Source organism: Diorhabda carinulata, chromosome 8, assembly GCF_026250575.1.
Source record: "Diorhabda carinulata isolate Delta chromosome 8, icDioCari1.1, whole genome shotgun sequence".
NCBI classification, from domain to species: Eukaryota; Metazoa; Arthropoda; class Insecta; order Coleoptera; family Chrysomelidae; genus Diorhabda; species Diorhabda carinulata.
The window spans coordinates 7907592-7922067 of NC_079467.1; the positions used below are offsets into that span (position 1 = coordinate 7907592).

Consider the following 14476-nt stretch of genomic DNA (forward strand, 5'->3'; position numbering starts at 1 on the left):
TTGATTTATAATGATAAAAGAAATTAGTTTGTTTGTGTTTTTATGGGATTCTTGGACTTTCACACAAAAATACTTTTAATAACTTATGAGAAGAAAGCTTCTCAAATACGAGGCACTTTTTGAATAAATAAATATCGTTTGAGGCAGAGATATTCTAGTTTAATTAAAAAAAATATGTACGTTGATCTATTGATATCCTCAAATTAGTATCTTCAACAAATTCTCCTCACTCACTATTAAACTATTTCAACACAACCATTTTGTCAATTTTGTCGTTTCTTTAGATCAGAATTATGAGTAGTATGTTGAAGATGTTTCCAACCATATTGATTTGAATAATGCCTTTACCTAGTATTTTTTAATATTAGATCGGAGCGTTCTCAGAAGCTCACAATAAGTCAGTTTATCTAGCTAAGAAATTCACGTCTCTCATCATACTGAAAAAGAAAACGTTTCATCACAATTGCGTGCAAAATATTTCTAGAGAAACTGGATTATTAAGCCAAATTTTTCAATTAAAATATCAATAATGACAGAAGGACGGTCGCTGAGTTCTTCTCCGTGCAAATGGTGCAGCCATCACTGTACGTCATATCTCACTTACGAACTATTTTATCACTTATAATGTTTTCTCCGTACGCTGCATAGAATTTAAGAGAAATATCTCACTTTGAGGCTTCTACCATGTAGAGAACAGATAACAGACCATAATGCTCTGTCGGTAGACAAACAGATAGATTTTAAATAGTCACCTTCAACCATATGCGCTGATGAAAAATCTCGTAATGATGTCTGTGTGTTGCAGTCCGCTAAGATACAAACACGGCATTTAAAAGTTGTACTTAAAAATCATAGTCAAATATTTCAATATGATAACATTCCAGGAGTTTTTTGATTCATTGAGCCAATAACACTTAGAGGATGATTGTGATATTCCATTGTAGGATCATATTGAAATCCAGTATCATTAAATACGGACCACTCCTTACACATGAGATTTTCACGGCGCGTGGTATCCATTTCAGCTCGAACAATTCTCCTAGCCAGTGATTGTTCTGGCGTTTCTATCGCTCTTCTAACTACCCGCTGCTGATCATGTTTTTCTAAAAGACGTTGGGTCTCAGCAGCTCTCAAATCACTTTGTCGCCTTGCTTCCTGTTGTCTTCTCAGCTCTGCATGTACCTAAAATTCTTGATTTCGTGCACCTTTCGGTGCACGGCCCCGTGACGAATTTTTAAATAATGTAGATTTACGCTTCCGAGACATTTTGTAGACATACGCTTTCAGTGACAGTTGAAAATAACAATGGTATCTAACCTCAAAAATTCCAAACAGCTGAAAAAAGTAGCAAAATGTTAATATCTGTTGACAAAATATTTTTTTATTTTTGTGAAAAATATTTTTTTTTGATAAAAAGTATACTATATTACTTCTAGTACCTCCCAGAATATGTGTACAAAGTTTCATGTTCATTCGTCAAGTAATTTTTGCGTGAAATCGTTACAAACATCCACGCTTTCACATTTATAATATTAAGTAAGGATGTATTATGCTTTTTTGATTAGATGTTTAACTTGTACTTCTTTTTTTATGTCTAATATGAAAAGCCGATGAGGAATTACTCATTCCATCTTCCTAACGCTCTCCTATAATTTTCAACCTAACACGTAGGTTTTCTGGATTATCACCGATGGTATTTTGGATGATCGTGATACCTATAGCATAGATATGGTTTCTTAGACACTAATGGTATTTGACATCAATTCACGTAGACACTTTTTTGCAAATAAATTTAACAAGATATAATAGCTACACGTCTCGTTACACCAAGAATTGGTTTTGAGCCCATTAGTGGTTTTGATACTCCCAATCTAGCGAGCTTATCAGCTTTTTACCCCCGTTCTTCGAGATTATTCGATTAAGCGAATTACGTTTTTATGAGCACATTGTTTAATTGATTTAGCTTGAATAATTTCAATGACTATTGAAAGTAGATAATTTGATATGAATGAATATATAGCAAGCAAAGTTCTGCCTCGGGATTTACTTATGACTTATTTGCAGAGCTATATTAAATTACCCAGAAATGAAATATCATATGAACATGAAACAACAATATTTTATTATCACATCTCAATTAAAAGATTTTCTTAACAATCATTATCTGATTTTACACAAGTCAAAGCAACACTGTCCCAAATTTCTCCAGATGGACAGCTGAAGGAAGTACCATGTCCATGTATACAAAGGAAGTATTTCCTACAATTAGTAGGGTCTTCGATATACGTTCCATCAGGTACTATCGTGCAATCACTGTCTGGTTCTAGAAGTAATAAAAAAAATCATTAGATAAATTGAAGCATCAATCTATAAGAACATGAGGTTTATATTTAATAGCTATTTGTGTAACAAAGGAGGAAATTGCTACTATTCTTCCCGAAGATGAAGTTGGGAGAAAAAGGCACTTTACTCCAAAGTCATTTTTAGATAATTTATGTATGAAACTAACAAACACAATAAATTAAACAACGAAAACTAAGAAGTGAGAGCTGAAGACAACCAATTTTTTGTGATATTTTCATTAACGTTATTATTCAGCTGTTGTCCCCAAGTTCTCGTACTTGGCTGGTTGACTTCCATAATTTGGTTTGAAATTTTTTGCATTTTTGCAAGACATTGCTACACATATCCTGTAGCGATATTTATAGACTTCCAACCTCTATGTTGCTTTGAATCAGAATTTGCAAGTAAACTCGCCGAGGCTCTTCTTAAACAATGCCCGGTAGAATTTATGATATTAGGCAGTTTTACAAATAATACAATTTTTCTAACAATTATGGCAATAGTATTTTTTTCAACCATTTTCTTTTACTATAGCAGACCAATAAACGTGTCTGATCTGATTTAGGGCGTATTGACATATATTTTCTATAAATGTCAATATAAGAGCCCTTTTATGACGTCACTTCGCTTCCTACAATGGGGCCAGGAAATGTATACTTTGAAAAAAAAAGAGTCATAAAGATGGTTAAATGATCCGATACGTAATGAATTCATTTCTAATGATGAAGATGGAATTTGAAATTAAGTCGTAGACTCTAAACCATCTCTTTTAATAGATTGAGATAGATCTTGTTACTGACCAAAAATTCTCAAAACAAGAGTACAAGAAGAAGATCTCTGTCATAAGAAATTATTAGTTAAATCTTGATTAATAAAAATAGGATTTATAAGTTTTTTATTCGGTCCGTTCGCTTTCAATGACCCTTGAACTTGGAACTTTAAGACTTTATTGATAAGTGCCTGAAGATAATAGAAAGACGGGAAGAGCGTGCATATACGAAAGTGATTCGTAGTAAGAGTGACTTTTCTCTACAGTGATTAAATTATTAGTTTTTTATGATATCTGTCAAAATTCATAATAATTTTGACAAAGAGATTAATTGTTACCTTCTTAAAAATAAAACTATTCTCGATGTAGGATAAAGATGGCAAAAAAATTTCGAAACTTGATTGAATATTATTTTAAACGTAAAAAGCCAATTAACAAAACAATATTATTCTGAAAGCGCCCATTTCATGAAATTATTTGTAAACAACTCTGTGCATTTAGAAATAGCCATATTAATACGGCAGCTTGCCATCATTATCTTCATTGAATAGCAGCCAGTTGTTTGTTTATCAAAGTAATCCTTCAAGTGAATGTAAGGCACACATTATTCAAGAAATCTCTTCTTCCTCGTATAGCATAGCCAAAACTTATCCAAAAGATATGATCAAATCATATATAGGTTTGTCAATCCCGTTTTTCCTCAGCTATATACTCGTAAGTAAAATTATATCGATCACTCTATCTCTCTAACGTTTATTCCAAACTCACTGCAGGCTAAAGATTCTATTGTGACCACTTTCTTCACTTCCTTATCCTGGAACCATTGGAAGGTAACTTTATTCTAGTTGCCTCATATCCGTTGGATTCTTCGGCACAGGCTCATTTCGAAAATTGGTCATAAAAGGTCAGTTGGTCTCATTAGTCAGTGCTAGAAAGTGCTAGAAAACAAGAGTTGAAATTTTTCAAGGTCATTGAGAAATGTCAACACCTCATTCATGAAAGAAATAAAAGTCACCTTTGCATGATCGAGAAGCATACGTTGATAATTATTCAGTTTAAATACTTGGTCAGTTTAATTTAATATCAAGAGAAATTAAATCAGATCCACCACATCAGGGTAGTGGAGACTTGCGCACAACTCTTTACTATGAACCAGACGGAGTGGGAGGAATATTATTTTATATAAAAGAAACTTGGTGTATTGAATATGAAAAGTGTGTTAAAGTGTTAAAAAGACAATTTCACTTACGAATAAGTAGAAAAGTATCATATCAGAAAAAACTGTATGAAGCTAAAGTTGCTTAAAATTATTGAATTTATCGATTTCCATACTTATTTTTAATGAAAAACTTCTCATCCCGGAGAAGGGGATATTCCTAGGCATAGGGTAGGTTTTGAAGTAGAAGGTAAGTAGAACTTAATTTAAACTTTTTATGAAAATCTGTGCTGTATGGGATCAATACACGGGAAAATGGTCATTATGAGTATGATAAATTTTATTTTGACCCGTTGATACAAGCATTGAAAAATAAAAAAGTATTTTTCTTGTCAAGGTCTGTGAAAAAAATCAAATCAAATTATATTTACTAATCCTATTCCAACTTTTAGTCGGTTAGAAATTTGTGGTTTTAAATTATTACTGTAATTTTTAAAAAGTTTTAATTTTTTATGTATACTTTTAGCAGGCTTTGTAATAAATGTCACTTATTCAACTGTCATTAGTCAATTGTTGATACTTTCGAAAATCGTTAAAATGGCTCGTTCTCAATTTAATAAGGAATAAATAAAATTTAGACCACACCTGCATCTTTTAAAATTTACAGAAAACATTTAATATCTAGATAACGGTAAGGTTTAGTTATAGTAAAGTATACGCGAATTTGCCTTATTTTTTACCCCTGATTTCATTAAAATAGAAGAAACTGGGTGTTTCTACTTAAAACAATGAAGAAACTTTGAATCATTTTTATACATAACTTGTATACAATGAAAAATTTTTCGACATAGATTCAAATACGTCTGACCTTGATAAAAGTAACCGAACAGAATCCATTTCTATATCTTTAAGGGTTTCCTCGTAAACAAAATATTTATAAGGGTCTGCCACTGTCAAATTTTTTACAAAAAAATGAATATCTCAAAAAGTATGCATTTTTCGAGAAAAGTTTCTAGACAAAAGTATACTAAATTTTTACGTATATTTACAAAATGTATTAATATACAGGGTCTTTCCCGCAAAACAACAAAGTTACAGTCGTCTTCCGGTAGAACCGGAAGTCGGCCATCTTTGAAAATATTTTAGATGAAAATTTCGTATCGTTAAACCCAAACATAGGAGTTTTCATGACTTTACTATGAGTATTTTGCCATATATAGATAGTTTTAGCTTGTCGTGGGACACCCTGTATACTGTGTTTAGCCACTAGGGTTTACTTTGGTCATTTTTTAATATTTATTCTATTTATGCACAATTACGTTATAATAAATATTTTCCAAATATGATTTTCTACCGTTTCTATAGAGTATATTGGACTAAAAAAAATTTGTTTTCAAGTTCCCAAAAAAAAATGAAACAAAATAATAGAAATAGAGCAATTTTCATCTTCGAAAACTATACTGATGGGTGAATAACTAGGCGCCATCTAGGATTTGTAGATGGAAGTGCGACTTCATACAACCTTGAAGAAAGTGTATTTGCGGTGTTGGCCAAATTAGGTTTGCACGTTGTACCGCTAGAGGGCGGTCAAAGTGATCCAATAGAAAAAATTTTATTGGTTTGACTTTGGACACATGTTTAACCTATTTGCAAGTCGGTAATTGTTTTTTATCTGTTTTTGCGTGAAATTTCAAAATGTAACATGTTTGTTACTGATTTGGATCACTGTCGATGTTATTTTTGTTCGTTCTCATCCCAGTATCCTGTATTATAAAAATATAATGGTTCCTGATAAAGGAGTCGTTGGAAGCAGTAATTACTGCAATTATACGCCAACACAATCAGAAGAAACAGTTCGACTCATTAAGTCGAGTGTAGTGTCTCAAAGACTGGCTTCTGAGACATATAAAATACCACGATCCTTATTGCAAAATAAGGTGATGGAAGTACACAACAAAACTCCAGGTATTCAGACTATATTGTCAGTTGAAGAAGAAAGAAAAATCGAAGCACATATTTTAGTACCATCGACATATGGTTTTTCCTTGGTTTCCTTAGATCTGAGAAAACTTGTGAAGAATTATCTAGTTCCAAAGGGCGTTGATATAAGGAAGTTTAGAGATAATCTTCCTGGTACTGAATGGGTAAGACTGATTTTAAAAAGACATCCAGCACTGACACAACGTTTTGCTGCCAATATAAAATCCATGGAGGCAGCTGTTTCAATTAATGTCTAATACATAATTTGACAATTTAGAAAGAGAATTAGAGGGGGTCCACCAGAAAATATTTGGAATTATGACGAAACCCAGCTATCCGACGACCCAAGCAATAAAAAAGTCATCACAAAACGGGGTTGCAAATATCCTGAACGTATCCTAAACTCGTCCAAGCAATCTACAAGTGTCATATTTTGTGAAAATGCTTTAGATACAGTTCTATATCCTTACGTAGTTTATAAATCTAAAAGTATGTACGATACTTGGATGGAAGGGGGACCAGAAGGAACCCGTTATAATCACTAAAGAGCGGGTGGTTTGAGAGCCCTATATTTGAAGACTGGTTTGGAAATCTACTTCTTCCTGCTTTAAGACATTTTAGAGGGAACCAATGTAATGATTGGCGATAACCTTTCTTCGCACCTAAGTATACATGTTCTGGACCTTTCTTCCCAAAATGTTTGCCACTTAACACAAAACATATGAGTTAACCGATATCGATATCATTACAAATTATAAACTAAGTGGAGCCAATACCACGATTCCAAAATTCAAGTTTTTCCACGTCTGCTCAAATCATTGACAGATGCATTATTAGAACTGGAAAGGGAAAATTTAAGAAGTGGAAAGAGCTGTCAATGTAATAGCTGGAAGGAGCAGTTAAATAGGCGACATTCAAAAACAACAAGTTGCGGGTCCTAGTGGTTAGGTTAGGTTAGAAAAATATCGCTTTCTGCCCTACCAAAAAAACTAGGATGATATCCAGTGACTCCGACAGCTCTGTTAATATTTCCCTTCAATCTGAGGGAGACCATGACTTCAGATAACTGGAAAGTGAAAACGAAGAGACACAAGAAAATATAAAAACTGGATGTAACGAAGAACTCAAAATCGGAAAGTTTGATCTGTTGTTATTTGAGAAAAAGATTTATTCTGAAAAGATCGTGTAAATTATTCAGAAAAATACGAAGCAATACAAAATAAAAACTCTTGCACCTAGTGGATTGTTTCAGTGAAAGTGGCCCATGCCTGACGACATTATCTGGTACGCAGAAGAAGAGTTTTTGCAGGTCATAGAGAAACCTATTCCATCTAAGAGAGGTTTCTTCAAGATACCGGAAATTGAAAAATACTCCTAAGCAGTTTGGAATGTCTCGATTTTTTTACCAAAGAATATTTAATTATTGCTATGCTTACATGCCCAATATCCTGAAAAATAAAACAAACAACCTATTTGGCAATCATAACCATGGCCAGGGTCACCTATATACCTGCGAGTCCTTACGTTTTCTAAATAAAACAAGTGTGGCCAAAGTAACCTAGCTTGTCTGTATGACTTTGGCCTCCCAAATTAAAAAAAATCCGTTAGTTTTTGCCAATTTCAAAGGTGAAAGTACTAATAAGACCTACAAAATAAAACCAAGAACAAACATTTATAACATGTGGTTTTTAATAGTTATGACAATGTAAAGTTTAAAAATGGACCAAAGTAACACAAATTTACTGTATAATATTATTATCAATAAAATTTCTATTGTAGAGAACAAGTGATTGAACAAATAAAATATAGTCCTGACCTGTCGAGCGTCGACAAAAAAATTTTCTATAACTAGATTGAATAATGACTCATTAGTCTACGATTGATTTTAAAGGGCTTATTAGTATAAATCGGCATTCGACGGCGGATGGATGTTGATTTTTGATTGAATTTTTCTCTAGATTTTCATAAATTAGTTTTCAAATAAGTCTATTTCGATTTTAAAATAATATTGAGTTTGTGATATGAAAAGTGTTGATAATATTTAGAAACTTCTAATCTTTTGATGGATGCGAATCAAATAAAAAATGTGAATTGGTGAGTGATTTTTATATTGTAAAGTTTCTCCTTTTTTAAGATTAAGTTTATTATATAAAAAAATTTAATTTCGATTTATCATGTTCTAACTTGTTCGAATTGGTTTGTGGTGGGGATTAGTTTTGTTTGAAAGATTAATATAGCTCTAGTTATTTGTTAATTATTTTAGGAATTATTTCGAAACAAAAGCTGGTATGTAATGCGTAGTAGGCTTTCAATTTTTGTTCATACAGGAGATTCAATATAAATATTCTTAGACCAAAATAATTTTTTATACCAGCTCTATACAAGGTATATGTAAAATTGGCCATTTATTTTAATTGGCTATTGTGTTTACACAAGTCATTTGATTTTTCAAATTTTTTCATTATACAGTACACTACTATCAAGTATTCCACTGGTATTAGTTTCAAAATTCCAGGACCGGCTTTAATTTAGGGATTCATATTAAACATTGCACCCTGTATAATATTTTTTTAAATGCAATAAGTGATTTTCAGATCTCAGATTTCAGATCTAAATAACCAATGAAAACAGCGTATTGGACAAAGTTGTCGCATTTTTATTCAATTTTTAGTGAACAATCGAATTTTATCAAACATGACGTATACACATGTTATGAAGTTCAAGTATTTTAACTAAAATAATAACCTCTCCGAGAGGCTCTACTTATAGTAAAAATATGATCCAGCCTGTATTAACAATAAAATCTCCTATAAAAATAGCGTAAACGAAAAATAAATATGATAAGAATTATTAAAAATGATTTTTGTGAAAAGTTGAATAATCATATTAAATTGTTTTCTCTCTAGACTTTTAACGCTTAACAAACAAACTCGAAACTTTTTTTTCTCTGATTAAATCTCGTTTTGCTTTATCGCGATATAAATTTTGTTGTACCATCAGTAATTTTGAACGTTAAAAGCCGTAATTCACTTGATAACGATATTCAACGGTGTAAGACATAAGAACAATTCAAGAGACGAAAATGAGATTATATCAAGATATTTTTTTTCAATTTAAGGAGATCGAGACGAATTTCTGAAAGTTTCGTTCTCGTTTCATGTGAAATGCTAGTTGGTTAACACAAAAAACATATTTGCACAGAAGGTGAGTAGTAAATCTTCATGAATCCGAATCCCGATCGAAAGCAAATTCAAATTTTTAGAATTCATAGCAATTCAGACTTACTTGTGGTAGATCCGGAACCATGTGTGGTGGTTAGATCTGGAATCAAACCGAACATAAGTTATAAACGATACCTAAATGTTTTGGATGTAGGTATATTTTCATACCAGATGGTTCATAATAATGATAAGGATAAAAGGTCAAAGATTAACTAACAATTTGTATTGGTTTTGTGTAAAAAATTTACATTTTCGATCGTAGTCTTCATAAAAGGAGGGGCTTTTCAATTGTGAAGTCTTCGTATTATGATTATGATTACGATTTTCGTGAAAACTTGAAATTTGATTGTTGCGGAGATAATTGATGTTCAAAATTCGAAATAAACAATTCAGGTCTACAAATCAACAAATTAGTAATACTACAGCCCAAATCGAAATATATCGACTCAAGATAGAACTTGCGACGCAGCTTGAAAATCTGGACTTAAATGCTGATAAGTTTATTATTTCTGCAGGCAAAATATTGCAGAAAACACAAAATTGTGGGAATCTTAAGCACTACAATAATCTAAAATTAGATATCAAAAAAAATTTCTACCGTTAATTTAGCTTTTACGAAAATTGTTTAACATTTAGAAAATTGCCACTCCACAACATTCATCATGAAACTCTATACATGGACTATTGATATTACGAGAAATCGATTTATCATATCTATTTTATGGGGAAGCATTTACTTCCGGAGATACCATTATCTCAGGAAAGCTAACAGATATCGAACCATGGACAACTTTGGTCAATAGATCTCATTAAGATCTGTGTGTGAAAAGTCACGAAAAATCAATAGATAAAATCAAAATTTAGTAATTTTTGTGAAGTTAGGTTAGGTTTTTTGATAAAAATGATGCATTTGCAACTTTTTTCACGGAAACTCTTCTGCGCATGCGTCAATCATTATGACTTTTCACACACGGATGGATCTTGATGAGATCTATCGAACAAAGTTATCCATGGTTCGATATCTGTTCGTCTTCCTGACATAATGGCCACTTCCGTTATCTCCAGAAGTAAATGTTTCCGCATACAATAAATATGATAAATCGATTTCTCCTATCATCTATACTCTATGTATAGAGTTCCATGATGATCGTCGTGGGATGGCTTATCACACTCCAACCATATAAAATTAATAGCATACAAAAATATAGAGAAATATTTTCTCTAAAGTTTGTGTTTTCCAATTTGGAAAATTCAAAATATTTTTTCAATCGCTGTTCATTATAAGAATACCAACACTTTTGTAATTTTGTGTACATATTTTTCCAACGCTTGAAAAAAAATTATTTTAGTTTTTTCAAGATTTCCCGTCGAATAATTAAAGAATAACAAAATGACGTAAATCAGATACTATTATTCAGAGAAAATGTTTATAAACTAGTTGGTTTCATTTTGTTTAAGGTGTATATCGCAAAAGTTGATTCTTTGTGTTAAATGAATTTCATTAAATTCGTGATGTACCAAAATATCAAGCCCAAGATATTTTAAGTGTTTTTCAATTGTGTGCGATACGTATAGCCTCTTCGCAACCTCTCGAACAGTTATATGATATGATATATATCCTCTTCAATTATGACTTAGATTTGGTCATCATCAACTTCACTAGGCCAACTAGAACGTTGAAATTCTGACACGTGCACTAGGAACCAGAGCCTTCACATATTTCTTTGTGAGTCGCAGCAACTTTCTTTCCTTTACGGAAATAAAAAAGTAAATTATGCAGAAAATGTTCGTTTCTTCACTCCAATTAAAATTTAACCACAATTAATAGTTTTAATAAAAATCATGCACTACTTGCTTCTAAAGCTACGTCAATGTGACCAGTATCATGTGACAAACAGAAAAGTACAGTACTAACATGAGTTATTAAAAAAATAAAGCAACGCTCTTTATCTGTAAAAAGTGAGAGTACTTAGTTGCCAACCTTATATAATAAGATTTTCCATGACATAAATGTGATAAAAATTGAATAAACTTATTTTTTACTGAAAACAATGGCAGCAGTCACATTTTTCAAATCAAATCTACTTTAAAAAAAATTTAATATTTAGTATAACTATTTTCGTATTTTGCCTTTATGTTTTATGGCTTTGCAGTTTTTCTCGTTTATCAATATAACATGGAATCCTACATTTGAGTAATTGAAGTGTGAATTTGAATAAATAGCTCAAAATTATCCATTATGACGAAAAAAAATTTCAGATTGGAGCTTCTTTCGTTTTATTCCATTCTCTAATAATTTTTCCATAGTATTGTATATTTTTTTCATTTCATCAGAAAGTAGACATTTCAACAAACAAAAACAAAAAAAATCGAATACTTTAACGTGAGATTTTTCCATTGAAGATTAGAGTGCTTTTTGGATCTTATTAATTATAATTAACGAAACAATTTTTTAAAGCCATATGAAGATCATTAATATATATTATAAACAAAAGTGGTCACAGGACACTTCCCTGGGGTACACCCAGCACACTTTCCTTCTTTTGAAATACTCTGCCTGATATTTTTGTTTTATGAAATCTGTTTTCAAAATAGTTATTAATCCAACTTGAAGCACATTTATTCACACCATAGTATTCCAGTTTTCTTATAAGAATTCGACGGTCAATTGTCTCAAAAGCACGCTGAAGGTCAACAAAAACAGCAATCACTAAATCACCAATGTTTATTTTTTCTCGCCAATTTGCACACACGTACTGAATCACTGACTTCTAAAGCCCGACTGTCCCATAAACAACAAGTTACTTTCTTCGCAGAACTCCCTAAGTTGATTACAAATGATGGTTTCAATGATCTTATCTACAGCTGGTAAAAGATTAATAGGCCTAAACTCTGAAGGTTTCTTTCGTTTATTTACTTTTGGGATAGGTGTTATCACACTAGTTTTTAGGTGACGTGGTCCACAGCAAAATTAAACCAGTATGCAACATGTAATATTATTAGAATAGAAGTCGTTTAGAGTAAATCCAGTAAAATCCAGTAAATCGTCCAGTAAATATGCCTTCAAATTATGGTGGATTCGGGAAAAGATGATTTCGATTTTATTGCAATAGGTAAGTGATTGTGCATTTTTTGCATTGTAAAATATTGAGCTTTTATCTAATTCTGAACGTGGAGTAGGTAGATGAAGGTCGTGCTCTGCGTTCCTAAGTGGATAGCCATGCAACGACCTTTCTGAAATTGGGGAAGCGTGCTATGTGTGAAGAAGAGTCAAAATTTTGGATCTTTTGAAGAAATCCTGCAGTGAGCCCTGCTGTATAGTTCGAGTAAATATCTAACAGCTCTCTTTTGTAATTTGAAGATTCGCTCAAATTGAGTCGCACTACACGTACTCCGAAAAGGAAGAGCATATCGGAGATTCGACTCAAAGAGGCCATAATAGACAGTTAAGGGGGTGGATATGTTCAGTTTTTTGGAAACTGATCCTAGTATAAAGCAGGAGGAAATTGATTTTTTAGATAAGGCGGCAATATGTAACTCCCATTTCAAGGAATTGTCCACAACAAGCCCTAAGAATTTTATAGATTCAGCGACGTCAATGGTGATATTATTTAATAAAAAAGGCTGCAATGTATTTTTATATGATGAAACTTTGGTTTTAGAAACGTTGGGACAGAGAGGATTAGAATAGCACCATGATTTAAGGGTGATTAGGGCACTAGATATGGTCCTATGAAGTGCCGTGAGATCAGGGTTGCTCCAAGAGAAGCTAGTGTCGTCTGCAAATGGACATATTTTACCACTGATGTCCAGATTGGCAATGTCGTTTATAAACAGAAGAAACAAAATAGGGCCTAGTATTGAGCCTTGGAGCACTCCACATTCTATTGGCTTTCAAGAAGTCATCGTTGTATGAACGGTAACAAGCTAACTTCTTTTGGTAAGGTATGACTTGTACCATGCGCAAGAGGTGTTCCCCTGAACCATAGTACTGTAATTTGTTGATTAAAATATTATGCTTGACCCAATCGAAAGCCTTGGAAAAATCACAAAAAGTTGTTGAAGGGGAGTGATGGCTGTTTAGGCTAGAGTACACATTATTAAGGAGGGAGAAATGATAGAAGTCTCTTCTTGACCAATCTTTCTATGATCTTAGATAACGTGGTAACGAGTACAATTGGGCGATAAATCGATGCTTGATTTTTATCCCTTATTTTATGCACAGGTATAATTATAGCCGTGTTTGAAATGAAACGTTAAAGTCCATCAGTTTCAGATGAGTATTTATTTTTGATTTCATTAGTTCTGCTAAAACTACGGGCATAAGGAAGAAATTGTTTAAGTAAGAATTAGCATCAGGGAGAACTAATAGTGTTGGTGGAATTAAAAAAAAAAACTTTTTTCCCTCAAATACTCACTCCCTCTCACTTCCCGAACTCAAATCGACCGGAATTCATTTTCCCTTCATCATTTTTATATCCTCTGCCTTTTCTAATAGGTTCCATCCTACTATAATTTTTTTTTGGTTGAAAAATTATCGACTCTGGTCCAATAGAAATATATGTAAAGTTGGAGGTTAGCGTTATTTATTCTTCTATTATGCGCAAGCCGGCTTAACTAGAGTGGCGCGAATGAACACACAAAATGCAGCGTGTCGCTGCTAATGAAAAGCTTGAAGAAAATGTTCAAACTATTGAGTAAAAAATATGAATTTATAAACAATTTGATAATAACATAGGTGTAGTTCTGTTAGCTAAAACATAAAATATTGGTTAACAAACGGCCCGTGATATTGTTAACAGAAAACCCAAATTACAGAGCTTTATGGCTAAAGCTGACAGTGCAAACGCTATTTCTGATAGAAATTCTCTAAAAGGGTCTACCTTTCGATTGGTGCTTATAACTAGATTGTTCTTGATGAAAAGATCAGACGGGGTTCTAGTATCACAAGCTGATATGTTAGCTAGGCAAGCCGAAAAGTTTCACGAGCAGTTGAAAGTTAACGGA

General features: G+C 32.5%; 2 protein-coding genes across 3 annotated transcripts in view; one reads left to right on the forward strand and one right to left on the reverse strand.

The window, feature by feature from the left end:
• Positions 1-2101: 2101 nt before the first annotated feature.
• LOC130897506 (chondroitin proteoglycan 2-like) overlaps positions 2102-14476 on the reverse strand; it is a 62184-nt gene continuing 49809 nt past the window's right edge. Inside the window, exons 18-19 of the mRNA XM_057806401.1 lie at positions 9534-9569; positions 2102-2323 (exon numbers count right to left, since the gene is read on the reverse strand). Coding sequence (XP_057662384.1) covers positions 2151-2323; positions 9534-9569 — 209 coding nt within the window. The 3' untranslated portion in view covers positions 2102-2150. The remainder of the gene's footprint in view (positions 2324-9533; positions 9570-14476) is intronic.
• The window catches only part of LOC130897507 (arrestin domain-containing protein 2-like), a 295987-nt gene continuing 289594 nt past the window's right edge, over positions 8084-14476 (forward strand). Inside the window, exon 1 of one of the 2 annotated variants that reach the window (XM_057806403.1) lies at positions 8084-8342. In XM_057806403.1, the coding sequence (XP_057662386.1) occupies positions 8311-8342 (32 nt within the window). In that variant the 5' untranslated portion in view covers positions 8084-8310. The remainder of the gene's footprint in view (positions 8343-14476) is intronic. The other variant, XM_057806402.1, reaches the window with a different exon arrangement.